Source organism: Cucurbita pepo, chromosome 17 (genome assembly GCF_057944985.1).
Source record: "Cucurbita pepo subsp. pepo isolate OVF chromosome 17, ASM5794498v1, whole genome shotgun sequence".
Classification (NCBI taxonomy): Eukaryota; Viridiplantae; Streptophyta; class Magnoliopsida; order Cucurbitales; family Cucurbitaceae; genus Cucurbita; species Cucurbita pepo.
The window spans coordinates 4,226,601-4,252,250 of NC_141814.1; the positions used below are offsets into that span (position 1 = coordinate 4,226,601).

At 36.0% G+C, this 25,650-nt stretch overlaps 7 protein-coding genes and 1 long non-coding RNA gene across 9 annotated transcripts; 4 read left to right on the plus strand and 4 right to left on the minus strand.

Moving 5' to 3' along the window:
- The first annotated feature begins 691 nt into the window (after positions 1-691).
- On the plus strand, positions 692-4,878 carry LOC111778167 (homeobox-leucine zipper protein GLABRA 2). 2 transcript variants are annotated; one of them, XM_087119307.1, is made up of 11 exons: positions 692-830; positions 909-1,117; positions 1,287-1,446; positions 1,527-1,703; positions 1,773-2,147; positions 2,246-2,347; positions 2,880-3,089; positions 3,625-3,799; positions 3,875-4,146; positions 4,254-4,337; positions 4,420-4,878. In XM_087119307.1, exons 1-11 carry the CDS (start codon positions 750-752, stop codon positions 4,765-4,767), a joined length of 2,193 nt encoding a protein of 730 aa, XP_086975433.1. In that variant the 5' UTR covers positions 692-749; the 3' UTR covers positions 4,768-4,878. The 2 variants fall into 2 exon arrangements, with proteins under 2 accessions (XP_086975433.1, XP_023513617.2); XM_023657849.2 differs by having other exon boundaries at positions 1,287-1,404; positions 1,509-1,703.
- Positions 4,879-5,781: 903 nt separating this feature from the next.
- Positions 5,782-6,535, minus strand: LOC111778183 (small ribosomal subunit protein uS17c). The gene has a single exon (XM_023657868.2). The coding sequence runs from the start codon at positions 6,460-6,462 to the stop codon at positions 5,986-5,988; it is 477 nt and encodes a 158-aa protein (XP_023513636.2). The 5' UTR covers positions 6,463-6,535; the 3' UTR covers positions 5,782-5,985.
- A 308-nt stretch (positions 6,536-6,843) lies between these two features.
- On the minus strand, positions 6,844-9,748 carry LOC111778894 (rop guanine nucleotide exchange factor 12). Its single transcript, XM_023658894.2, has 7 exons — positions 9,451-9,748; positions 8,924-9,040; positions 8,695-8,849; positions 8,471-8,545; positions 8,098-8,370; positions 7,700-8,014; positions 6,844-7,532 (listed from the first exon to the last, which is right to left on the minus strand). The coding sequence occupies exons 1-7, from the start codon at positions 9,746-9,748 to the stop codon at positions 7,122-7,124; spliced, it is 1,644 nt and encodes a 547-aa protein (XP_023514662.1). The 3' UTR covers positions 6,844-7,121.
- LOC147787515 (uncharacterized) lies at positions 7,411-10,428 on the plus strand. The gene is made up of 3 exons (XR_015413390.1): positions 7,411-7,549; positions 9,323-9,396; positions 9,484-10,428. It is a non-coding gene; the product is annotated as an uncharacterized LOC147787515 (long non-coding RNA).
- A 2,196-nt stretch (positions 10,429-12,624) lies between these two features.
- Positions 12,625-18,022, plus strand: LOC111778775 (glyoxylate/hydroxypyruvate reductase A HPR2-like). The gene is made up of 4 exons (XM_023658749.2): positions 12,625-12,685; positions 12,771-12,835; positions 15,769-16,233; positions 17,370-18,022. Exons 3-4 carry the CDS (start codon positions 15,811-15,813, stop codon positions 17,748-17,750), a joined length of 804 nt encoding a protein of 267 aa, XP_023514517.2. The 5' UTR covers positions 12,625-12,685; positions 12,771-12,835; positions 15,769-15,810; the 3' UTR covers positions 17,751-18,022.
- Positions 18,023-18,161: 139 nt separating this feature from the next.
- On the plus strand, positions 18,162-19,753 carry LOC147787516 (glyoxylate/hydroxypyruvate/pyruvate reductase 2KGR-like). The gene is made up of 2 exons (XM_087119023.1): positions 18,162-18,599; positions 19,057-19,753. Exons 1-2 carry the CDS (start codon positions 18,177-18,179, stop codon positions 19,573-19,575), a joined length of 942 nt encoding a protein of 313 aa, XP_086975149.1. The 5' UTR covers positions 18,162-18,176; the 3' UTR covers positions 19,576-19,753.
- Positions 19,754-19,942: 189 nt separating this feature from the next.
- LOC111778400 (uncharacterized) lies at positions 19,943-20,979 on the minus strand. The gene is made up of 2 exons (XM_023658195.2): positions 20,544-20,979; positions 19,943-20,378 (listed from the first exon to the last, which is right to left on the minus strand). Exons 1-2 carry the CDS (start codon positions 20,679-20,681, stop codon positions 20,226-20,228), a joined length of 291 nt encoding a protein of 96 aa, XP_023513963.1. The 5' UTR covers positions 20,682-20,979; the 3' UTR covers positions 19,943-20,225.
- An 865-nt stretch (positions 20,980-21,844) lies between these two features.
- On the minus strand, positions 21,845-23,945 carry LOC111778399 (uncharacterized). Its single transcript, XM_023658194.2, has 3 exons — positions 23,216-23,945; positions 22,644-22,829; positions 21,845-22,398 (listed from the first exon to the last, which is right to left on the minus strand). Exons 1-3 carry the CDS (start codon positions 23,681-23,683, stop codon positions 22,120-22,122), a joined length of 933 nt encoding a protein of 310 aa, XP_023513962.1. The 5' UTR covers positions 23,684-23,945; the 3' UTR covers positions 21,845-22,119.
- Between the last annotated feature and the right edge of the window lie 1,705 nt (positions 23,946-25,650).

Sequence of the window (25,650 nt, forward strand, 5' to 3'; positions counted from 1 at the left end):
TCACGTGTTAAATATATTATTTAGCAGTAAGACAAAATTATTTAGAATTTAATAAATCAATTGAAATTTATTTACAATTATACCCTTGTATTTCTTCTTTTCTTATCTCTTTCAACGAGAGCCATACGATATGTAACGTTTGATCTTATCACGAGATCAAATGATTTTTTTTTTTTTTGTAAAGTATATTTCTCCGTTCCCATTTGGTCGAAACTAATAATTTAGTCTTTAATCTTTAAAAATAGTCGTAAAAAATATAATTGAGTGAAAAATATTAATTTTTGTTTCACGTTTAAATTGAAAAAATGATAAACATATATATTTTTAAAAGTGAGTGAAGAAGAATAAAAGTTAAAATTAATGGAAAAATTGGCTGAATTATTTTTGTCAATTCAAAATTGAATAACAAATTTAGCATAGGGCGCATATTCCACCTTTTACTTTTTTTTTCTCTCTTTTTTATATAATTAATTTTATTAAACGTGAAACTTCAATAAAAATTCATACACAGAAAAAAAAAAAAAAAAGAATTTAATGGAAAAAAAGAATTTAATGAAGGAAAAAAGAAAAAAAGAAAATGAAAAATCCACCTCTTGTGTAACGTGAATTTGATGGATCATCAGTATTTCTTTCTATCTTTTTTTTTTTTTGTTTTTTTTCTCTGGAATGCTAAAATTCCTTTTTCTATTTGCAGAAATTAAATTTCAATTTTGAAAGCCCTCATAGCCCTTTTAATCGCACAGCTATTCATGGCCGTTGTCATGTCCGACAACCGCCCATCTCGCCGTGTTATGAATGTTCCTTCTTCTCCGGCTCTTACTCTCACCCTTGTACTCATCTTCTTCACACACTTCCTCTAAATCTTTCTGCAAAAATGCACCTCTAATGGGGTTTTTTCTTTTTCTTAGGCTGGGGTTTTCCAGAATGCAGTGGATATGGGCGCCGACGCGCCGGTGAGGAGAGAGGACAGCTGCAGTGACAACTCTGAGCCGGCGGGATCGAGGTCGGCGGAGGATTTGGGCGTCGAGCCTGATGATGAAGATGAAGATAAGGGACTGGGGAATAGAAAAAAGAGGAAGAATCGTCATACTTCAGAGCAAATCAGAGAAATGGAGAAGTATGAAACTCGAATTTCTACACTGTTCATCGTTTATATATGGAAGAAATAGGAAGATTAAACAAAGTTAACGAACGAACTCCATTTCTTGTACTGATTTATGGAAGAAATATAAAGAAAATGGGAATGGATTTAGAAGATTGAAGCAAATTTAGAGGACTATTTGCAGGGTGTTTAAAGAGTCTCCTCATCCAGATGAGAAACAGAGGCAGAAACTCAGTGAGAATCTTGGTCTTCATTCTAAGCAAATCAAGTTCTGGTTTCAGAATCGAAGAACACAAATCAAGGTTTTCAGTTCTGCACATTTTTTCAACAGTTTTTTCTCCTCTGTTTCTTCTTGTTCTTGTTCTTGTTCTTGTTTTTGCTACCTTTATCTGTTTCGCTTTTCTAGGTCAGTCTCGAGCGTCAGGAAATGGAGAAATTGCGAGAAGAAAACCAAGCACTGAAGGAAATGATCAACAAATCTTCTTGCCTTAAATGTTGTTCTTCAGCAAACTCCATCGCCATTTCCATGGATTCCATGTTCACAAGTTCTGACCAAAAGCAACAACAATTAGTAACTGAAATAGTTCGACTCAAAGCCGAGGTTTATAATACATCTCTTATTTTCCTTTCCAATTTCTTCAAATTTATGGAACTAACCTTCGATTTACAGGTCGAGGGATTGCGAACGGCTCTGGAACAATACGCTCCTGCTGGAACATCGAGGTCAAGATCGGGGGAGAGCGAGGATGCGATTGAAGGTAGAAGAAATTTGGAGAAATCGAAGAGGATTTTCGGTCTGGAGAAAGCTAGGGTTATGGAGATAGCGATGAAAGCGATTGAGGAGGTCGTGAAAATGGCGGATTCCGGGGAGCCGCTTTGGATTCGAAGCTTTGAAACAGGACGAGAACTGCTGAATTACGACGAGTACATGAAGCAATTCGCCAGCGAATACGAGCAGCAGCCGAAGGGAGAAATCGAAGCGTCGAGAGAATCCGGCGTGGTGTTCGTAGATCTTCATCGATTGGTTCAGAGCTTCATGGATGTGGTGAATATTTAAATTAAACCCTAACTCGACTGAAAATTTCCGGAATATTGTTGCCTGATCGGATTCATGTATTTCTCTGTTGTTGTTTGCCGGTGAAGGTTCAATGGAAGGAAATGTTTCCCTCCATAATCTCGAAGGCGTCGACCATCGAGGTCGTCTGCAATGGCGACGGGTCCACCCGGAACGGCGCAGTTCAACTCGTAAGTCTCTCTCTCTCTCTCTCTCTCTCTGGGATTTTCTTTTTAAAAATAATAAATTTAGGTAATTACTTAAATAATAATTTTTTTTAGTGATTTTCTTACCAAAATAAGCATAGTTTAAACTTAAATAATTACAAATATTTTCCCCTCAAATTTTTGGTTAACGCTTTAAAATTCTTATTTTATTCTTTATAACGGAAGATTCAAACGAACGGAGTCAGAGGCCCAATTTATAGAGAATGTTTGCCCCCAGGTTCTCAGCTTTACCGATGTGGGACAAGGACAACCACAAACACTTCTTCCTTTTCTTTTTCTTATTTTATTTTTCTAACTCTTTTTTTTATTAATGCATTTAATTAAAATGATATAGTTTTATTATTCTCTCTTTTCCTATACTTTTATGTCTTGTAGCTTGATATGTATTTATGACATCAGCAATAAATAATGAATAATTGAAATATATTAAGTGTAATAAGATGTGGATTGGAAAAGTGTTTATCCTAGAAGCTCATTTTTTCTGCCAGGTTTGCAGATGTTTGCGGAGCTCCAAATGCTCACTCCCGTCTTCCCTCCAAGAGAAGTCTATTTCATTCGAACTTGCAAACGATTAAGTCCCGAAAAGTGGGTCGTCGCTGATGTTTCGATCAACAACGTTGGTGATAGTATAGACTCATCCCCCTCCTTTTGTAGGAAACGACCCTCAGGTTGCATCATTGAGGATACATCTAACGGTCATTGTAAGGTATGAACCTCATAGTATGAATTAAAGATTTACTTTAATTAATCTATCGACCTAAACCTGTTGTGTGTTAGGAATCACGACTCTCTACAATGGTATGATATTGTCCACTTTGAGCATAACCTCTCATCAAGTGGACAATATCATATCATTATGGAGAGTCGTGATTCCTAACATAGTATTAGAGTCATCCCCTTAACTTAGCCATGTCAATAGAATCCTCAAATATCGAACAAAGAAATTGTGAGCCTCGAAGGTGTAGTCAAAAGTGGCTCAAGTGTCGAACAGAGGAAGGTGTAGTCAAAAGTGGCTCAAGTGTCGAACAAAGGGTGTACTTTGTTCGAGGACTCCATAAAGGAGTCGAGCCTCGATTAAGGGAAGGTTGTTCGAGGACTCTATAGTGTACTTTGTTCGAGAGGAGGATTGTTAAGGATTGTTGGGAGGGAGTCCCACGTTGGCTAATTTACAGCTTATGCTCAAAGTGGACAATATCATATCATTGTGGAGAGTCGTGATTCCCAACATTGTGTCATATCAGGTCATAGTCTTAGAGCACTGGGAGTGCCAGAAGACCAAACTTCGAACGATGTATCGAACCATTGTGAATAGCGGTTTGATATTCGGGGCAAGGCATTGGATGGCCACAATGCAAACCCATTGTGAATGGCAGGTTTTCTACATGGCCACCAACGTTCCCATGAAGGATTCCACTGGTAAAACTCCTCAGTCATTACTAATCATTCAATCCTTCAAAGTTTTATGAGATCTCAGTTTCTAAAAACTCTTAGGAATCACCACTCTTGGTGGGAGAAAAAGTGTTCTTCGATTGGCACAGAGAATGACATCTAGTGTTTATCAAGCCATGGGTGCTTCCAGCAGCCATACATGGACCAAGGTCCAGAGCAAAATAGGTGAAAACATAAGAGTTGCTTCAAGAAAGAACTTAAATGATCCACGAGAACCTCTTGGTTTAATCTTGTGTGCAGTTGCTTCAGTGTGGCTACCTATTTCTCCTAAACTCTTGTTCGAATTCTTGATCAATGGATCCCGACGAATCGAGGTATGCCTCGCTTTTGGCGACACGATTTTCCCTCTGTGTATGCATATATACGTCGGTATGTATCGTTCTATACATTGCTATTAAAATGTTGAATCAATGACTTTCAGTGGGATGTGATGTTGAGTGGTCCAGTTGAAACGCTAGCAGTGTTTGCCAAAGGACAGAATCGAGGCAATGCTGTTACTATCCAAGTGAGTTTCCGAATGAGTACATATCAATTATCGAATTAATACTCGTTAATATTCATTTTGACAATACAAACGATTGTTGCAGGCAATAAAATCAGATGAATCCAACAAGTGGATTATACAAGATACTCTAACAAACGATTACGAATCAACAGTCATCTATGCTCAAATTGACATTACAAGCATGCAGTCTGTGATGGCTGGGTGTGACCCGAGCACCATCACGATGTTACCTATGGGCTTCTCGATCCTCCCAGATGGGCACGCACCGAGGGCATCGGTTATCAGTAAAAGCAAAGAAGAGAGGGTCACAGAAGGAGGTTCGTTGCTAACAATAGCTACTCAAACGTTGCAGTCTGCCGAGTATGTTAACGATTTCGTATCACATACATTAGAGAATATTAAAGCAAGCCTTCAAGTAGAGGATGATTAGGTATTAATATTTCTTTTTGAAATTTATTCAAATCAACATATTTTTTACCCTAACCTTGCAGTGATTTATAGACTGTTAGCTGTTCAAGTACACATTATTTAACTTTCTTTCCTTCCTTTTGTTCTTCTGGAGAAAACAGTAAAAAGTTTTTAAGGTAATTCAGATAGAGTTAATTGTACATGAGCCATTAATTATCAACATTTTTGTGTGATTCAAATTGGTGCATCAATAATTTTTAAAAGAAAAACACATCATTAAGTGTTTGTTTGGATTACCCGTAAAAAGATATTTAAATGAACTATGGCGAGGTAACGTGGTGATTATCGACAATGTAGTGGCAACAGATGACGATGAAATTAAGAAGTTGTAGTTGTTAGATGATTACTCAGGCCCCAAAAGAGTCTTAGTCATTTTTTAATTGGCACGACTAATTAGGGCATGACTCTGTTACCATGTTAGACGAACACGACTCTCTACAATGGTATGAGCCTAAGCTCTCATGACTTTGATTTGGTATGATATTGTCCATTTTGAGCCTAAGCTCTCATGGGATTTGGGCTTCCAAAATGCCTCATATCAATGTAGAAAGTATTCTTTGTTTATAAAGACCATTCCCTAAATTAGGGACTTTCATCATCCAATAGTAGTTACTAACAGATTTTAGTAATGCAGATAATAGTTATCATGGCAGGTGACGACAGGTGACAACAACTATGAAAATACTTAATTAACCCGTTTAAATTATGAATTATGCATTTTAGTCTTACAAACTAAAAAAAAGTAATAATAATTATGCTAAATATACTTATATTTATCCTTTAACAAAGGAATAAGGTGAAAGATTCATTAATCAAATTATAATAGAGTTAATGGGATATATCAAATAGTAAGACATATGTAACCTAGTAGTATTATCCAATTACGTATAATCTTTAGTTTAACGATGAAATAATCATAATAATTAATTAACATTATAATGCAAATCTCACTGTTTTTCTAAACCAAACGCAAGAATAAAGAGAATTTGGAGGGGAACAATACCACACCATAATCATCAGCAGTTAATCTCACTGTTCAGACGCATCAATTGCAGAGACGAATAGAGATTCTAAGAATTTGGAAAACAACATCCATCAAACAATCTTCAATCATTCATCAACCAGAAACAAGAATAGATCTACAAAACGCAACCGATTATGATTACGATTACGATTACGATTAAACCTGTTGCTGAGACTCCAATGGAATCCCAAGGTCCCCAGCCGCAGCTTCCGCCACCTTCTTCTTCGAATTCCTTGCCGGAACCGGAATGGCGAGGAACGTCTTCATCTTGCTAATCGGCCGGCATTTCTCAAGCTCCACAAAGTCTCCGACCTTGAACTGGTTATCCGGATCGTGTGCCTGGTACTTCTTCTTGATTCTGATGCGCCGTTTGTACTTCGGATGAGGCGCCAATCGCACGACTTCGACGGCAACGGTCTTGTCGTTGGTGGCGCAGACCACGCGGCCTTGCAGGGACTTCATGGCCCTAATGGAGGAGAGGAAATTGAGAGTTTGGGGAGGCGAGGGTGCAGGCTTAGAGAGGAATGAGAGAGGAGTTGAGCCATGGAGGAAAGAGGTGGAAAGTGAGAGCTTCTTGAATCTCTGTAATGGAGGAATTTGCAGGACGGACGAGGGATTTAGAGTTGCAAACATTTTTTAGGGCTTTTTGGGATTATCCGAATTGGAGACGAAGATAAGAAGGGTTTTGTTATCTGTGGATTGGGGAGCGACAAAGATGACTGGGAGAAGGGGACAATCGTGTGTGGGAGAGCTCATCGTAACCAATATTGGATCCTTTAACGATGATCACCAAAATCATGTGACTAAAATGTCTGAAAATGTACCATGTGACTAGTTGTCAACTCTTCTTACCTGGGTTAGTTGAAACCCCAGTTCATCCTTGAGGTGTCGATGGACAGTCGTAGTTGTTGCTTGTTCGCTTCTAGCTTATAACATTAATTCCTTTCACTTGATCGTTCTTGCATAATCCTTTTAACTTGTTCACCAAATTAGAAAAATATATGATATTTATGATGGCTAAGAACACTACAATGATACAAATTATACAAAAGCCATTTTTGGTTTTACACAAATCAAAATCCAAATTAAAGTGTGTTCTTTGTTCTTCTCATTCTTCCTCCTATTTACATAAGGAATGAGATAGAAAATTGTCAAATCCCCAAATGTGGGAAGAAAAAAAAAAAAAAAAAAGGAACCCCAAATTCATTGATAATTCATTCTCTTTTGCAATTCTCCCTATCCCTCTATCTAATTGTCATCTTCCTGCACTTTTTTTGTTCTTCAATCCCTCTTCAATGGCGGGCCGTTGGACTTTTCACAGCGCTCAAATTTTCCACGTACGAAACCTTCTTGTTCGTCACTATATTCCCAGGCGTATTTCCGTTTTTCGCATCTGAATCGGCGTTTAATTCATCCGACTGCCCCAATGAACTCTTCTTCGGCTCGTTCTCGCTTTGTTCCTGACCCCAACCCATGAAATCCAACAGTGTCATTGAAACCGGCGTTTCTGTGCCGTTGTCTTCTCTTTTGCGTGGCGTTTTTTCCGGTGGAGTTTCGCTCGCTGGTTTCCTCTTCGGTGCTGTCTGTGATGGATTTTGAGTTAAGGCATCAGCGTGGAGTACGTCTTCGATTCGAGACATCACTGTGAAGGCTAAGCTTTCCAGTATTCTGGAGTAGCTCTCTAAAATGGCGTGCCCTACGTCCTGCAATGGAGGAAAAAGTAAGTTCTGATTGATCTTGAAAGATTTCAAACAAGTTTGGTTTATGTTTCTTTTCTGTTCTTTGTGATGCTTCTCCTACTTTTCTTGTTAAACTTGAATTGAAAAGATAATTATCGAGAGTATAGACAAGGAAGTAGCATTGTTTATACCCGATTGAATTGAATTTTGCTGATATCTAGTGAAGATTGTGGGATTCCGGGAAATCGGTGCTTAAGTATTAGCAAGATGGTCTCTGCTCTCTCTTCGAATAGTTCTCTCTTTTCCAAGCTCACTGCTGAAGCCCAAGCAGATTTAACATCTTTCATCTTCCTCCTCCAAATCACTATGGAAGCTTCAATTCTGTCTTTCAGATCTAGGATTTTATGATCTGATGTTAAGTCCATGCTGGAAAGAAACTGATCAGGATCAAAGAACTCAACTGTTATACTTCTGTAGATGGAATCCCCTAGGCTTGCCCTTCCATTCTGTAAATCCATGAAAACAAAACTTAGTTTCAGGTGAAGATTCATTTCGAAATCATTACTAAAACATATTCAATTTCGCTTACTTTAGGGAGAGATTCAATGTAATCTTCAGGGATCTCCATTTCTGATATGATTTGAGCATTTATAGCCATGGCTGCCTTCAGGACCTGGTTCACACAATCCTTCTGGTACTGCAGAAACTTTCTTGTCATCTCTGATAAACCATTTGGTGGAACTCTTGCTGTAGGTAGCCACCACTTATCATCTTTTCTCTTGTTATTTCCTTTCTCCGAGTCATCAGCATCTCTCGATACATAATAGAACTCGTTCTGTTCTTTAAAATTATCCAGACAACCCTGTGTTTTGTCGTGGCAAATCCAATGTCACATAGGATTCATTCTGACTGAAGCAGAGAAAACAATGAACAATAGAGTAAATTGTAGGCATAGTTCTTACAATTAACATGGCATCAAGCTTCCTCAAAGCTGGGATATTCAAGTGCAAGTCGTTTCGTTGCCGGGTCACCATTATCTAAGACAGCCATAAACTTCATTTGTAAGATTGAATGAGAAAGGAAGGAACATTTGAGTCAAGCTCCAGGTATTCATGAATTCCCTTACCTTAGGTTGTGAGAATCATACAAGTCGATTCTAACTACAGATTCGAAATCAAAGGTTTACCTCCATATTCGTTCCATCCTTGGATTTCTGTTGTGAAGGAACAAACTCAACAATGTAGTCTGTGACGGATAAGAGCAAATCGATTTCTTTTCTCCATCTTGTTTTTCTTTCTAATGACATTGGCTCTAGACGCCATTGTTCTCCGAACACAGAAGCTGCAACATCGACAGAATTTTAGATCCCAACAGAGATTTCTCAGTTACCATGTTAGAAAATTCTAAGTACATACCAGCAAGGTTTGTGATTGCATTAGACAATGCCAAGGCTGAGGAAACACCCTTTCCTCCCCCAGACATGTCTTCTCCCAAGAGTAACTTTGCAAACCTCTCTTTCATTTGTTCCATTTCTGAATTATAACCCGAGATTGGAGGAGAATGTTAATTGCAGAATCAAACAAAAAGCATTCCTCCTAGAATGAACAACACCCCATTTTGATACCTTAACTTCACATGGCCCGTTTCGGTCCTCGAACTTTATGTTTGTTCTATCTTAGCCCCCTTAACCCTCAATATGCCTATTTTGAATCCAAAATTTCTAAAAAAACTAACCATTGTTATCTCTTAATTTTAATAAATCTTTAGTTATTAACTTTAACAAATGAATAATGTGGCTTGAATATGTGCCTTAGCTTTGATTGACATGTACCTTGGAGCAAGAGGTCAAAGATTCAAATCCCTCCAAGTTATGTATAGGTTGACTAAGGTGAGTAGTGATTAAATGAATATTAGATCTTAAAAGAATGGCTAGGAATAGAACCTAAGGCCTTCTTGTCTCTGGGTTCCTTCTCAGTGACAGCATCTTCATCCTTGGTCAACTTCAGCTTCAGAGACTTTTCAGGTCGATTGGTTGGTGTCAGCGGCTTCTCTGCAGAGTTGTTGTGAACCGGCGTCGATCCTTGGCTTCTTGATGTATCCTCATCGACAAGAGAGTCCAACATGCTGGCACTCTCGATGCTCAAGCTCTTGGCATGTCTGCCAGAATTCTCGTGCGTTCCTTTGAAATGACATAATTTGGATTTGAAACCTTCGTGCTCCTGCTCCATAGCATGAATCATCTTCAGTTTCTTGATGAAACTTTTGACTGAAACCGCAAGGGACAACAAACCGGCAACTGGGTGATCAATTGCTTCTGGGTTTCAGACAGCATAGAGAGAAAAAGAAGGGAATTGAGAGATAAAGGAGGAAGAGAAGCAGGATTTTTAGACAAAAAAACAAGAAAAATGGTGGTGGGATGGTTTTGTTTTGCTTCTCTTTACCTCCTTTGAACTTAGGAATAAGGAAAAGTTCTTGGTTTTGCTCTCTCTCTCCCTCCCTCCCTTCCCCTTTATTTGGATTTCTTCTTCTCTCTCTATTTCTGAGAAGCAGATCGATGCAACGTGAGGTGCATCTTAAGAGAAGGGTGGTTACAGAAAGAATGAATGAAATATTTTCAACTTGTTTTCCTTTTTTTTTTTTCTTCTGAAGGCTTCAATTGGATGGTTCTGCTGAAAATCTTGAGGTCAAACTTTGCCAAAAAGAAAAATGGACACACACCCATCCTTCATTCTTAACCATCATCTCTCCCTATAATTGATACCCATTTTAAGTGCAGGAAGAAGACCACTGATTATTCTTTTATTTTCTTTTTCAATTTTTAGTCTCAAAATAGTTCAATGCTATTTTCTTGCCTTTTCTTAGTATGTATTCATGGATGGATATATGATTAAGTAACAAGTATTTCATTAAGTTTTAATAATATATGTATTGTTTATAAAAATTGAGAATATAGTGATTAAATGGTTACTAAATTAAAGTTTATATGGATGAAATTGCTAGAGAATTAAAGTTTTGAAGTAGATCTGTCATTTGTTTTTAAAATTCCTTTCATATAAATGTAAGTGGGAGTTGTTTTCAGAATCAGAGCCTACTTTCATTATTGTTTCATTTCCCTTATTTATTTGTTTATTATTGTTCTTGGTGGTTGATTTTGGCAGCTATCTACTTTCTAGGCTTTTTCTATGTCTCTGTCGGTTTATGTCTTTTAATGTAAATGAGTAATAGCCCAACAGTCCTTAGTCGATATTGTTTTTTAGACTCTCTCAAGGTTTTGCATCTGGTAAGTAAAGGTTTCCACACCCTTATATGCAATGGTTCTCTCTAACCGACATGTGGGATCTCACAATCCACCCCCTTAGAGGTCCAACGTCCTCGCTAGCACACCTCTCGATATTTGACTTTGATACCATTTGTAACAGCATAAGACCACCATTAGTAGATATTGTCCACTTCGAACCATTTTAAAAATCGCGAGACTGACAGCAATTCATAAGAAATCAAAGCGGACAATATTTACTAGTGGTGGACTTATGCGGTTATAAAATGAATCATAAACTTTACGTTTTTATTTTTTGTTATATTTTAATGATTAAATTAGATTGGTGTTTTAAATTATGTTAAATTATATAAAATAAGTGAAAATAAGAAAAATTGAATCATTCACATTTATGAGGTTAAATAAATGAAATGAATTTAATAGTGTTGACTGAAAGTATACGTTGGAATACAAGGGGTTAGGCCTTAGCTATAGCTCTCAGCTAACAAAGCCAATCTTAGTGGGTAAGTGTAGGTTGTGCTACATTTATAATTAAATTATTTATTTCTACCTTAATTCACTTATATTTAAATGGTACAAATCGAATTAGAGACAGGTTATTGGGTGTGCTAGCGAGGACATTGGGCCCTCCCGTACAAATCATATCCGAGCTAGGTTATTGGGTGTGCTGATGAGGATGATGTCCCCCAAGGGGTAGATTGTGAAATCTCACATTAGTTAGAGAGAGAAACGAAACATTATTTATAAATGTGTGAAAACCATATTCCCGTGAAATGTATTGAAACTCGAAGGTAAATATAAAGACCAAATTAATTTTTTATTATTATTTAAGAAAAAGTTAGGAATTTAATTCTTAAATAAGCAGCGGATATATTCTATATTTTGATATCAATTAAATTATTATTATTATTATTTTAAAAAGTTAGGAATTTAATTCTTTAAATGGATATATTCTATATTTTGACATCAATTAAATTATTATTATTATTATTATTTTAAAAAGTTAGGAATTTAATTCTTTAAATGGATATATTCTCTATTTTGACATCAATTAAATTATTATTATTATTATTATTATTATTATTTTAAAAAAAAGTTAGGAATTTAATTCTTTAAATACGGATAAGTAGCGGATATATTCTATATTTTGACATAATTAAATTATTATTATTATTATTTTAAAAAGTTAGGAATTTAATTCTTAAAGTACATAAATTATAATGTGGCGTATGTCTATACTTTGACATTTTGTTTCTTCCTCTTTGTCCAAAGGAATAAACAATATTTGGATTTACGTTGAAACGATAGAAAGCTTCAGCAAACGTCATCGTTTCATATTTATCGAATAATTACCTTGATTAAGTATATATGTAATTTTCATGAATAAAAGAGTAAATGTCTTACAAGGGTAAATTGGAAATTTAATCTACACGAAGTCCAATTTACAAAGAATACCTTCATAATAAACTAAATTTATAAAGATAACTCTAAAAAGTGACAAATTGCAGAAATAACCCTAAAGTCGCAAATTTGGGAAAATTGCCCCATAATCAAATTGGAAATTAAGTCCACACAAGCCTTACTAATTTAAAAGCTAGCTCTAAGATGACAAATTGATATTTTGGGCATAAATAATATATATTTTTTTGGGAGATAATTACCAAGTTATTAAGTAATAATTAAAAGAAGATTTTGCAATAATTACAAAAATCATCAACCATTGGATGTTTGACAAGTGGAAGACTCTCATTGGTAATTCAAATTAAAAAAAAGTGCCACGTTCATCTTCTAATCCAATTTATAAATACCCGTCTATATTTGGAATTAACCGCTCAAAATAATCTTTGCTACATCACTAATTTGGCCGATCTTGACAACAAAGAAACGAGGTTAATCGAAGGTTAGATTATGAGTATTATTATGCTATTTTTTTTTCAATATTCTTCGTCTATAGACCATTTCTAAACTCAATTTTGGTCTCGTAGATTCAGAAGAAGAGATTGGGAAGGAGAGCACGTAAAACCCAAGTTGCCGTTTGAGCTCGAAGTTGGTAAGGAAGTTAAATTTGGGCTATTTTTATGATTTAACAAAGCTTAGGACTTCTAATTTATTCTAAAATAATTTAGGGATAAAATAGAAGGAAATAATGAAATCTGGAAAATTGGAGGAAAAATTAGGAAAAAATCTGGGAAAGATACGTTTTTCAGGTTTGAACGCGCGCACTCTTCACGGAAAATAAATAAATAAATAAATAAATAAATAAATAAACGCTTGTCCATCTTCTGGGGTTTGAACTGCCGCGCGCTGAAGGAAAATCCAAAGAAATTAACGCGAAAATCACGTCGTCTGGGATTCGAAGCTCCGCTCGTGGGCGACTGGAAAAGTTGGCGCGCGCGTTGGTAGCCACGAGTACGAGCGCGCGTATACGCCTCATCTAGCTGCGTGTCTATAATACATGAGCGCGTGGGTGAGCCATTTTTCTTCCCAATTTGACATTCGCTCGTTAATTTGATCGGTTCACTTAGTTTTAGCCCGGTTTCTACCGAGTTGACCCGTTAACATTTAGGGCGCCATCCCTATTTGTGAACTAATAAAGAGGAGTTAGTGTCTACTTGATACACAGAATGCTGTTGTCATCCACATGGGCTCCAAGAGTCGTAGAGGGTATACTATTGAGGTACTTCCATTTGTGCTTGTTTCCGTCGGAAAAAGGCAATGCGACAGGTAGTTTACTGTTCTAACCCGAATAGGGTGTATGGACAGATAGTTTATTATTTATCGCATTAAAAAATCAATGTGATAGATAGTTTACTGATCTTAGAAGCAAGCACTTGTTGCCCTGCACCACTAAGGAGGATCTTTCAATTAGAATGTATTAGGCAAATTGTGTGGAGTACGGTTACCATTTCAAGAACAAAGGGCTACTCCATACTTATGAGATTTACCCTATGTCTTTTCCCTTGGGCCACAGTTACTCGATGCACAATTAATGCAAACATAAAACATAGATCTAAAAGTACCGAAAACCCTTAAGTTATGAACCCTAGGGAGGTTAGAGTACTCCTTAGAGGAGGTATATATAAGGTTTTGGTATTTACGAGCATGAGAAGGCTAGCATAAACTAGAGCCACGATATTGCCGAAGGAATATATAGTTGAGCACATAGCCTAAGTAGATGTCATAAGGAATAAGTACGATGAGAGTCTACTAGTAAGTTGTTTGCGGAGTATTTTTAATACGCACATTTGCTACACTTCATTTTTCCGTAGAGAGTTGACCATGGTATGAATGTGTTGGGTCGTGCGACTGTGGAGGGGACCGTCGACTTGTGTCTTGTTTTATTTGTATATGGCTTTTGAAAACCCTGTCGTTTTAAATGAACTTTGTGTTTAAAGTTGTGTGCACACATGTGTATATAACTTGTTTTGTTTTAATGTATTTACTGTCTTTATTTTAAAAGCGTTTTTTTTTTCTTTTTATTTTTTTTTATCCTTAGTGTCTACATAACTGTCTGTGATTTGAGGCATTGAAAAGCGAATTGTTACACATTGATGAGGACTAGCCTTATTGTTCACGTTAGTAACCGTAAATGTTACTATTCTGATTAAGAAGACATCAAGCTCAATGAGGCGACACTACCTCCGACCACGATGAGAATTCCACTAAGAAAGAAATAGCGGCAAATTAGGAAGAGATTTACTAGTGTTTCTCTTGCATAAAGACTCCACGATGCTGAGAACAATTGGAAACACATCAAAAGATTTGAGGTTAACCTCATTCTAAGTTGTTGAGTCCGTGAAGAGTGGTTGAAAGGGATATCAACCAATTGAGTGGGGAAAGATGTCATAGTCATGCTAAAGATTGGAGTTCGTTGAATGTCTTTACCAAAATAACTTAATCCATTTTTACTAAGACCCGTATAGAAATATGCTCCTGATGTGAGTAAATCTAAAGCAACAGTAGTATTTATACAATTTGTGTGTGCGGCCAACTCTCCTTGAACTTACTATACTATTTTCCAAGGTAAAACAACCCTGAACCAATTCGAAACAAAAATAAATAGAATCATAGTTCCAATAAAGGAAACCCACGGACCATATTCTTCGCCAATTTGAGCTTTGCTCACGAATGAATTCAAGGACATATTCGAAGAAATTTTTACCGTTAGTAGGATTGGTTTGTGGATTACAAATAGTTATAATGGCTGAAACTCTAGGGTGTGTTATGTGTGGCTGCATGCTCATTCCTAACCTTTATTTCTTATACTGTTACGAAAATGTACTCTAGGGGATTTGACTAGTTATCTTCTTCTACATTATCAAAGTCGTGGTCGTTGCTTATTTGCTTGCTAACCTATAACATTGCTTTCTTAGAGTGATCTCCAAACGTTTTTAACAACCTCACTTATCGCACATGTACCAGTCAAGAATTAGAAAACTTTTTTAAAAACGACTTTATTGTTAATTTTCATTTCATTTCATCCCATTTTTGTTCCTCTTGGGATTGAATTAGAGTACTTATTAAAACATTATTTTTTGAATTAAAAACAATATAACATATCAATTATTGATTTAGTTGAGCTGTTCAAATCCTACCTTCTACATATTTTCTTATAAACTATTTATTTAATTGATACTTTTATTAGTAATTAAAAAATAATTACTATTAATGTATTTTATAATTACAAACTAGAAACTAAAAAAAAAAAAAAAAAAAAAAAAACAAATTTTTTTTTTTTAAAATGCGTACCTAATTCCAATTTTATTTCTAAAGTTATTCCCAAATTAATTTCTGAAGTTTAAAAAAAAGGGTTGATTTTGACATTATATCTTCCAACAATAATTTTTGTTATAAACTTCCATTTTGGAAACAATTTTCAATAAGTTCATTAATAAATAGAAAAAAAAAATCTAAAAAAAAAAATAATATAAAACGAACGAACTTAACACAAAGCAAAATCCCTAAAGAGCTCTCATATTTCAGAAAATTGCTGCAATCCGCCGAAGCTTTTTTGGTGCCCTAAAAATGGAGAAGATAGGAGTTGCAATGACCGATCCAATGGTGAGTTACCTCGAAAAACAGCTTGAACAACGCTTCAATCTCTTCAAGCTCTGGATTCATCCTCTCAACTCCGATTACCTTCAGCAAAACGCGCAATCGATCAGAGCAGTAGTCGTCAGTTCCAGTTCCGGTGCCGATGCTAATTTGATCGACGCTTTGCCGGCTTTGGAAGTCGTAGCGAGCTTCAGTGTAGGAATCGACAAAATTGATTTGGCGAAATGCGTGGAGAAGGGGATTAGGGTTACCAATACGCCCGATGTGTTGACCGACGATGTCGCCGATGCCGCAATTGGTCTGGCCATTGCGGTTTCGAGGAGGATTTGTGAGTGCGATCGGTTCGTCCGGAGTGGATCGTGGACCAAAGGCGATTTTGGTTTGGGAACGAAGGTATGCTTTGCATTTGTTTGTGTATAAATACAGAGGAGAGATTGCGCTGATTATTTGATGGGTAGGAATAAGTTAAATTACAAAAATATCCTTCAACGGTACGAAAAGCAAAAATAAATACTTCCTTTTTATAATACTCTTGAACGTTTTTTAGGATTTAAAAAATACCCTTTAGTTATGAAAAGTATTTTTAAATATTTTTAAGTTTAAAAAATTCATTAATACGTTTAAAAAAACTTTAAATATATATTTTGGGTTAGTATTAGGTTTAGAAAATATTAAAGAAATTTCAAAAGTAATATTAAAAAATTTTAAAATAATCTATGAGATATCTGTGAACGGGGGTAAAAAAAAAAATTACTTTTTTATATATATAAAGTAAAAGAGTGTCAATGCTACTCTAGAAATTTCGTATATTCTTTAAATATAATACTAACGATAATAGAATTTTCTAATTTTTTTAAATATATACCAATAGTAATGGTAACAATAATGATATTTTTTAAACGTAGTACTAACGATAATGATATTTTTGTAAACCTTATTAAAAATTTAAAGATATTTTTAAAATAAATTATTAACCATTTCTATTCCAAATATATTTTTGAGATTTTTTAAAATTTAAAAATATGATTGAAACTTTTAAAAGTTTACTAGTATTTTGAGGCAAAATATAAAGTTTAGTGATATTTTTATTAATTTAACTCTAGAAATATGAATTCTTAATTATTTATTTTTATGTCAAATCGTTTATTTCTTTTTAAAAAAATACATTTTTTCGTTCTTTATTCTTCCACCATTTTAAAAAATAAAATTTTAATTATTTAAAAAATATAATGATAAATCTTAATTAAATGTTTAAAAATAAATAAATAAATATTTTAAAACTAACCTCTTATCTTTTTTATTAAAAAACAAGGATGTGAATAAACATTAATTGAGGTAAATCAAAAAGGAATATATATAGTTAAAGTTGAGTTAATTATTTAATGAAAAATTTTCTCACTTTTTTTTTTTTTTTTTTTTTTTTTTTTTTTTTTTTTTGACATTACATCCTAAAACTTTCAAACAAACATGAGTTTTAAAACCCGACGTCATATAATTTTACTTGATTCAGTAGTTGTTGTGTATTTCAGTTCAGTCGAAAATCAGTAGGAATTCTTGGGTTGGGAAGGATCGGTTCAGCCATTGCCAAGAGAGCTGAAGCATTTGGGTGCTCCATCAGTTATTGCAGTAGGAACGATAAGCATCACAGTGTTTACAAATACTTCCCCACCGTCCTAGACTTGGCTGCAAACTCTCAGTTTCTGTTCGTGGCATGCAATCTCACCCAACAAACTAAGCACATTATCAATCGAGAAGTAATCGATGCATTGGGGTCACATGGCTTTCTTATCAACGTTGGACGAGGTGCTCACGTCGATGAATCTGAGCTCATCTCTGCGCTGCTCGATGGTCGTTTGGCTGGGGCAGGACTAGATGTATATGAAAACGAGCCCCATGTACCTAAACAGTAGCTTGAGCTTCAAAATGTAGTCCTATTGTCTCACGTCGCATCCGATACCAACGAGACCAGCACTGCAATGGCCGACCTTGTGATTCGAAACTTGGAGGCACATTTCAAGAATGAGCCTCTACTTACTCCCGTGACTTGAGCCTGAATTTAAGAAGTTTGTGTTTCGAGCTCTGAGTTATGTGAAATTATGAAGTTTCACTATAAAAAATAATGTTTTTATATTGCTATAATCTATCTCGAGTAGTGAGTCAATAAACGTCACTATGTACCGCATTTCGATGATCGATGTTTATTTGACTAAACCAAATAAATGAGAGAACAGGTTTATTAAAAAAAAAAATTATATTAAAAAAATAATTACTCTTCAAATTGATCCCATATGTTAGGGAATTGTTGCAGTGCGCTGGAACTTTTTGCTGCGCTGAAAATGGAGAAGATAGGAGTTGCAATGACCACTCCAATGTTCAGTTACCTCGAAGAACAGCTTGAACAACGCTTCAATCTCTTCAAGCTCTGGATTCATCCTCTCAACTCCGATTACCTTCAACAAAACGCGAAATCGATCAGAGCAGTAGTCGGCTGTACCAAGATCGGCGCCGACGCCAATTTAATCGACACTTTTCCGGCGTTGGAAATCGTAGCGAGCTTCAGTGTGGGACTCGACAAAATTGATTTGCCGAAGTGCCGGGAGAAGGGAATTAGGGTTACTAATACACCCGATGTGTTGACCGACGATGTTGCGGATGCCGCAATTGGACTGGCCATTGCGGTTTCGAGGAGGATTTGTGAGTCTGATCGGTTCGTCAAGAGTGGATCGTGGACGAAAGGCGGTTTGGGATTGGGAACGAAGGTATGCTTCTTTTTATTGTGAATTGCGATAGAGTAGAGATGGTTGTGAGTTTGTTTTAATCGTTGCATTACTTGGTGTATGTTGCGTTATCTCTTCTCTGATTTTGCTCTAAGTGATTACTTAATAATATTGCCTGTTTCGATTAAATTGGATAGTAGAGGAGAGAAGCCTTCGAACTTGAAATATTAGATTGCGGAACATTTTTGTTAGATTCCAGATATTTTGGTTGAAATTGAAAGACGTAATCATTTCCATTCATTCAATCTTATTCAACACCAAAGATTGCTCCACTGCTGTCCGACATCATATGGTTTTTCCTAATCTTATCCCGCTCTTTAACTCCTGGAACAAGAAGTATAATCAAGTCTTGATGATGATAGAATTTTCCCTAACCATTAACTCTTGCGGATTCAGGTTACTTGATTTGATTGATTGACTTAGTAGTTGTCTGTTTCAGTTTAATGGTAAATCAGTTGGAATTGTTGGATTGGGAAGGATTGGTTCTGCAATTGCCAAGAGAGCTGAAGCATTTGGTTGCTCCATAAGTTATTGCAGTAGGAATGAAAAGCATCACAGAGGTTACAAATACTTTCCCAGCGTTGTAGACTTGGCTGCAAATTCCCAGTTTCTGTTTGTGGCATGCAATCTGACCCAAGAAACTAAGCACATTATCAATCGAGAAGTAATTGATGCATTGGGGCCAAATGGCATTCTTATCAATGTTGGGCGAGGTGCTCACGTCAATGAATCTGAGCTCGTATCTGCGCTACACAAAGGTCGTTTAGGAGGGGTAGGACTAGATGTATTTGAAAACGAGCCCCATGTACCTGAACAATTGCTTGAGCTTGAGAATGCAGTTCTTCTGCCTCATGTGGGAACGGATACCATTGAGACCACCATTGCAATGGCGGACCTCGTGATTGGAAACTTGGAGGCACATTTCAGGAACGAGCCTCTGATTACTCCTGTGATTTGATTTTTCCCTACTTCTAGACATCTCCCCGTAGTCTTTGATACATTTGAGCTAGAATGTTAAAACTATTGTTGTTTTATATGGTCTCTCTTGTTTCCCAGAAAGATTGTTGTCAAGAATTCTTTGGTGGACAAAATCTATTTCCATTTCTCATTCAAAATCTATTTCCATTTCTCATTCAGCTGTCCCCTTATTTATCAGAATGTGTAGGTTTGTTTGTTAGGGATCTCAGTTTGTAAATATGACTCCATTTTGACAAATCTTGGATAATTTCTGACCATTCGAGTCAACAAGGAGGTCGTTGCCAGTAATTGATTTCTTTATCCAACAGTTAGCATTTCTTGGCAGAAAATAGAAATTTAGAAAAAGGGACAATGAAAGTTATTCGAATAGGATTAAGAAGTGTCTCCCCGGGATTTCAATATTTACAGAGTATACCCACAAAAGCATCAAAAGCATTTTGAACATAAACCTTCGAACAATCCCATAATGTAATTTGAACACTCCCTATCATCTCCCTTACATTGGTTCGATCTTTCCCTTCCAATCGAATTGACCTAGCCATAGAAAAGGAAAACACCTTCCTTCACTCTCTCTCTTTCCAGCTTCCCAAGCTCTCTAGAGATTCATATATAGAGAAAACACAACTCAAATCACTGGGGCGAAGATGTCACCCCTTTGAAGATGAGAAAGTTGAGAGTCCCCAGTTTGAAGTAGATGAAAGACCCCTTGGAGTGGGTGAAGAAACAACCAAAATTTGAACCCACCACACATTGCCATCCGCTCCCATATCTGTGGTCAAAATCCTGCAAATCCACAAACAAACGAGTTCAGAAATCAAAGCCTAAGATTCTGCCATTAAAGACGAGAAAAAACATCTGCAATCCACCATATTCCTCTACACATACCCATCAAACAGGGGAAGAGAAGAGAGAGAGAGAGGCGGGGGGGGGGGGGGGGGGGGGGAGAACCTTTTTTATGTGGGCAGCAATGGATTTGCAATCGAAAACATCATAGAGATCCAGAGCTTTAGACGCAGCGTCCATGGCTTGGATCTGCATCTTGTTAGGCATATCTGTGTCCTGTACCGAAGCTTTGCCTTCCAACATCCTTTAGCCCTTTTCTAAAAACAGAAAACTGTCTGGGATTTGTTCTCGCCGATCTCTTCGCGTCTTATCTTCAAAATCCAGAAAAGATTTTACCAATCTCGAATGTTTCGTTCTTCCAGGAGTAAAATCAAACACAGATATAAGAAGGAAGCAAATGGACGATGATTTTAAACAACGAAAAACTCTGGAATCCCCTCTCCCAAATGTGACGGAATCTTTTGACATTCAAGTTTAACCTGGCACAGATTCCAATTAATACTATTTTTCAGTCATTTTCTCTCCCCACTTTAAGGACCTTTAACAATATTCTATTAATGAAAATCTCATTTTTCATTATCTTCCTTACACTTTTCCCGCTGAAGATAATTATGGGTAAAGGATAAAGCTGCTGAGGCCAATAATGAAGCCAAGTTTTTCGTTGGATTTTTCTGTTAACGAGTCGACGTGGGATAGGGCCGTTAGGTTATGTTCCAAAGTTAAAAAACACTGCACAGACAAATTTACTCGCTCTGTGATGTGGATCAAGGTGAAGGGTCCTCGTGGATTGTTTGCAGCCTTCCGATCAAGGCGGTCTGAACATCCACAACAAAGTTCTTAGATAAATCAGTCAAAATGGAGAATTTTTCAGTGTTGGATTGGACAATGGACAAGGGTTTTAGATAAATCTAGAAGAAGATAAATATGAAAGATGAAATCTTGTTGACGCCAATCTTACCAGTTTCAGCGACTTATCCAATTGCTTTGGTAAGGAAAGAGAAAAAAGTTTAAAAGGAAAAGACTTGGCTGACATACAGGAGTGAGAATGGAATCATATTCTCTACCGTTTTCAAAGAGAGATTATTTCTTTTGGCATTGGAGAAACCCACTAATTGTAGAAGGGAATCCGTCTAGAAAGTAAATGGGAGATAGATATCATTAAAGAACCAAGGAATATATCAATGGAAAAATATCAATAGCACTAAATTGGTGATAGTGGCTTTGGTTAATGCACATCATAACCCCCCATGTACTTTGACAAGCACTCCTTGAAAATTCCCACATTCGTAGCTACATCTTTACAGAACTTTACCATCTTCTTATCTAATTCTTCCGATAATACTTTTAGGGCCACATGCCATGCAGAATTCTTGATCGGTTCTCTTCCAGAACCTGATTTTCTGCAATGAAATAAGAGTATGGCTTCATTTTGAGTCATTTAAAGCCATCCAGAGATGGTTGAGGAGACAAATCTGATACAGTTTTGTTAACACTCTTGCACAGAAACAGAAAGAACTTTACAAAGGTGGACTCTTTATTGACTGAGGTATCTCTGCACAAACCAACAAAAAAATAATCTGCGGACAAATTTCTTATCAACTTCATTCACAGACAGATAACTGCATTGATACGAAACTCAGGACTCAGTGAGCCTAGTTGGTGCAATAACTGCAATAGAATCTCACTCATATGTGCATGAATTCTTCTTGAACACGATGGCTTTGGTGCTGGTAGAATCAATGCCTACTGGACAAGAGATTTGCTTTATATGCGTTGTTCTCACTAGCTTCCCAACAACGTTTCCTCGGGATCGAATTTTGAACACCAACGTCATTGGAACCGGACCACTTGTTGAGGGAAGAGACAAAGTTGATGCAGCTCCATACATGGGCACCTTGATTCCTTCCAAATTGACAGATACTGTCCGGTGACTGTTTCTTGGTTGGTAATATTTCCTCAACTGCACATAGGATCATCATAAGGCATATGATTTAATGTCTTTGGTTGATTTTCGGTTACAGTATCACAAATTCTTGATAAGATTTACATTCCAATCCTGGATTTTGTGCTTAACCCTTAGCTTTATTGCCTAAGGCAAGCCTACGATGCATTTAACAGAATGACCTCCAATCCAAGCTTTTTTTTCAAACCAATTAGTTCCAAAGCTGTGAGTCAAAAAACAGAAACTCAGTAGAAGTTCATTACCTGACCAGATGCCACAACAATCTCTGAATAAATTAGATCAATTGGTGTGGAGGTAACATGAATGCCAAATATTGTTGCAGGGTTGTATACGCTTAACCTCAATGTGCTATTCAATGTCAGTAACTTGGTAGGAACCCCAGTGGAATCTGAACCTTCCCCAACATAGAAATTATGCACAGCCAAGCTCTGAAAGGATCAGATTGTACATTAAACAATGAGCTCTGTTCATGAAGTTGGAAATTGACACGGTCAAGAAGAGAGTTTAAGTTCAAAAGAACTGTGACGGATATATATAAAAAATTAACATACTTCAAGATATCAGTTTCTTTATTGTTTGACGATCTTCTTTGAATATGTTCTGGTCTATAGGTTGTATAACTGCGTCCTTAGTTAAGCTTTTTTTTTTTTTGGGTCAAATATAGGGTCTTATGATGAAATTCTAGCGTATCATTTCTTCTCTAGTAAACATAGATGATCACTTCACTTTACATGATCACTTATTTATTCATCAGGAGGGTGAAGAACATATAAATATATCCAACCATATCAATAGCTATTAGTAACTTGATTACCTTGACAGAAATCTGTGCCTTGAAAGGCCTGCTGGCGCCCCATATGATCAAGCATAAAAGAGTGAACAAAGTAATGAAACTCAGAAGAGCAATTATTGCCTGAAAGCGTCGTGAGAGAGCCTTGTCCTCAAGGTCATCATAGGGCCCTTCTTCCATAATCACATTACACTCAGGCCACCCCTTGTCATTGCTCTGTTTCTTGCTCCCTTTTCTGCCTGAAGATGACCGGAAAATACCGGAAAATCGGCTCGCAGATGAGTTTCTTGAATGACGGCCGAACGACGGGTGTGAAGGTGACTCTATTGGACTATTGTTATAGATTGGAGTAGTGTGCATTGATGAAGATTTATCCCCATCATTAGAACACCTTGAAGGGCTCTGCACATAGTATGTTGGTCGCTTTGGTGACCTTGAAGGCGACGATGGCGCCAAACTGGTAATATCAGACTCAGATTTTGCCGATAGCATTTCTTCAGAGATTATGATAATTGAAGATAGTTTCAGAACAAAAATCAGATAGCAGTTGAAACCCAGATGAAGATTTAGAAACAAAAAGCACTAACGCATTCAATACAACCTTGTATTACTAGAACAAGGAATTGATACAACTCTCCATTTCAAAACAGGGGAAAACTCTGCAACTCTGCAACTCTCTGCTCAAAGGCCAAGTAGGAAGAAGATGAAATGGGGTAAGCTCTGAGCACCACCGAAGGCCAAAAGGCTCGAAGCCAAATGACAACCACTAGTGGGGGAACGATTGTCGGCAGCTGCTTGTTATTGGATAGATTAAATTATAAAATTTCCCCGTTTTCTTTATTTTTTTTTCTTTTAATTTCAATGGTTGTGGAGATTTTTACATTTTTAATTGTTTAGTGGTTAGTTATAAATTCTTTTTTCAAATTTTTTTTTGAAGACTTAGATTAGATTTGTCTTAGTTGAATTTTGTTTAAATGATTGCTCCTGAATTTTTTTAATAAACAGATGCAAAATGGGTACACTTAAACATATAATTTGTCAACATACTTTTAACTTTATTCATCTCATTTTAAAGGTGCATTATTCGTATTTTTCTTTTACTTAATTTAAAAACTACGCAATTTACGTCACTCAAATTACATATAGTTGCACGTGTCACAGTAAACGAGAGCAAACATGGTCTAAAGATATGATATTTTGCTTAACAAAAAGTAGGTTGAAACTGCCTTTTTTTTATTTATTTATTTAATCAAATCATGTGTGATCAAATTGTGATAAGTTTAGCCATTAAGATTGCCGAAAATCACATTGGAAAGTTAAGGCAATAATTTATTATCTTTAAGAACAATATAAAATTTAGAATGACACCTACTGTATTATAAATGGATTAAATGCCAAAAGATTCCCATAAAGTGGCACCAAATTGGGTTGGGGTGCTAGTGATGTAGTAGTTATAACCACAAGATCAAGACAAGCAATAATTCATCATTTTTACAAAAGTTTATGGAACAATAATTATTAATTATAATTCAGCTTACTTATTTTATTTCTTGCTATGCCAATTTGAGGTTTCTGTACCAACTACCAACAAATGTGTATAACATCTGAATTTTTCACATTATTCCATCTTTATCTTTCATAAATTTCCACAGTTATCATAATGTATTAATTAATCAAAATTCCCTGTTGGGTTGCTTAATGATTTGATCATAGAATTTTAAACTTAACAATTGGTAGTTAATTGTTTTATTACGGCATTCTCAAGATTCTGAGTTTTTTTTTTTTCTTTTCTTTTTTTTTTTTTTTTTTTTTTGGTTAAAAATTGGATAAGATAGACAGAAAAAATGTAGGTTTAAATCGAAACTCTCTCACTTCCAATTAAAAAAATGAAGATTTTTTTTTTTTTTTTTTTTTTTTTTTTGAAAGAGTAAATAATTGAAGTGACATCCAAACACACCATTTTAAATTTATTTTTTGAAAAAATGTGGACCAATAAGTAAATAGATAAAAATTCAAGGACTAAAAGGATAATATATTTAAAATGTAAAGGTCATAATAGGAATCTCTACGATGAGTAAGACTAATAATATTCAATAGAGGGTGAGTCAAGTTAATAATATTAATTTGACTATTATCAACTAAAATCTACCTCAAATCTCTTCTAAAGAGTTCATTTTATTCATGTTTGTTCGATATAGAGGACTAAAAGAACGAATGATTTGATCCTTTGCAAAATATGACCAATCAGCTTTATTGATACACTTTTTGGCGACTCTTATCTTCTTTGAAGAAGTAAAGTTTGAAACTCTGAGTGAAGTAGATAGATAAACCCCATCTCATTGTTCAGATTGGAGGTTTGAGTACTTGGTGTCAATGACTAACCGGAGATATAAGATTATGGCAGTAAGGATAAGGACAATTGGACCGACAAACCATGAGACACCCCACAAATTGGACTG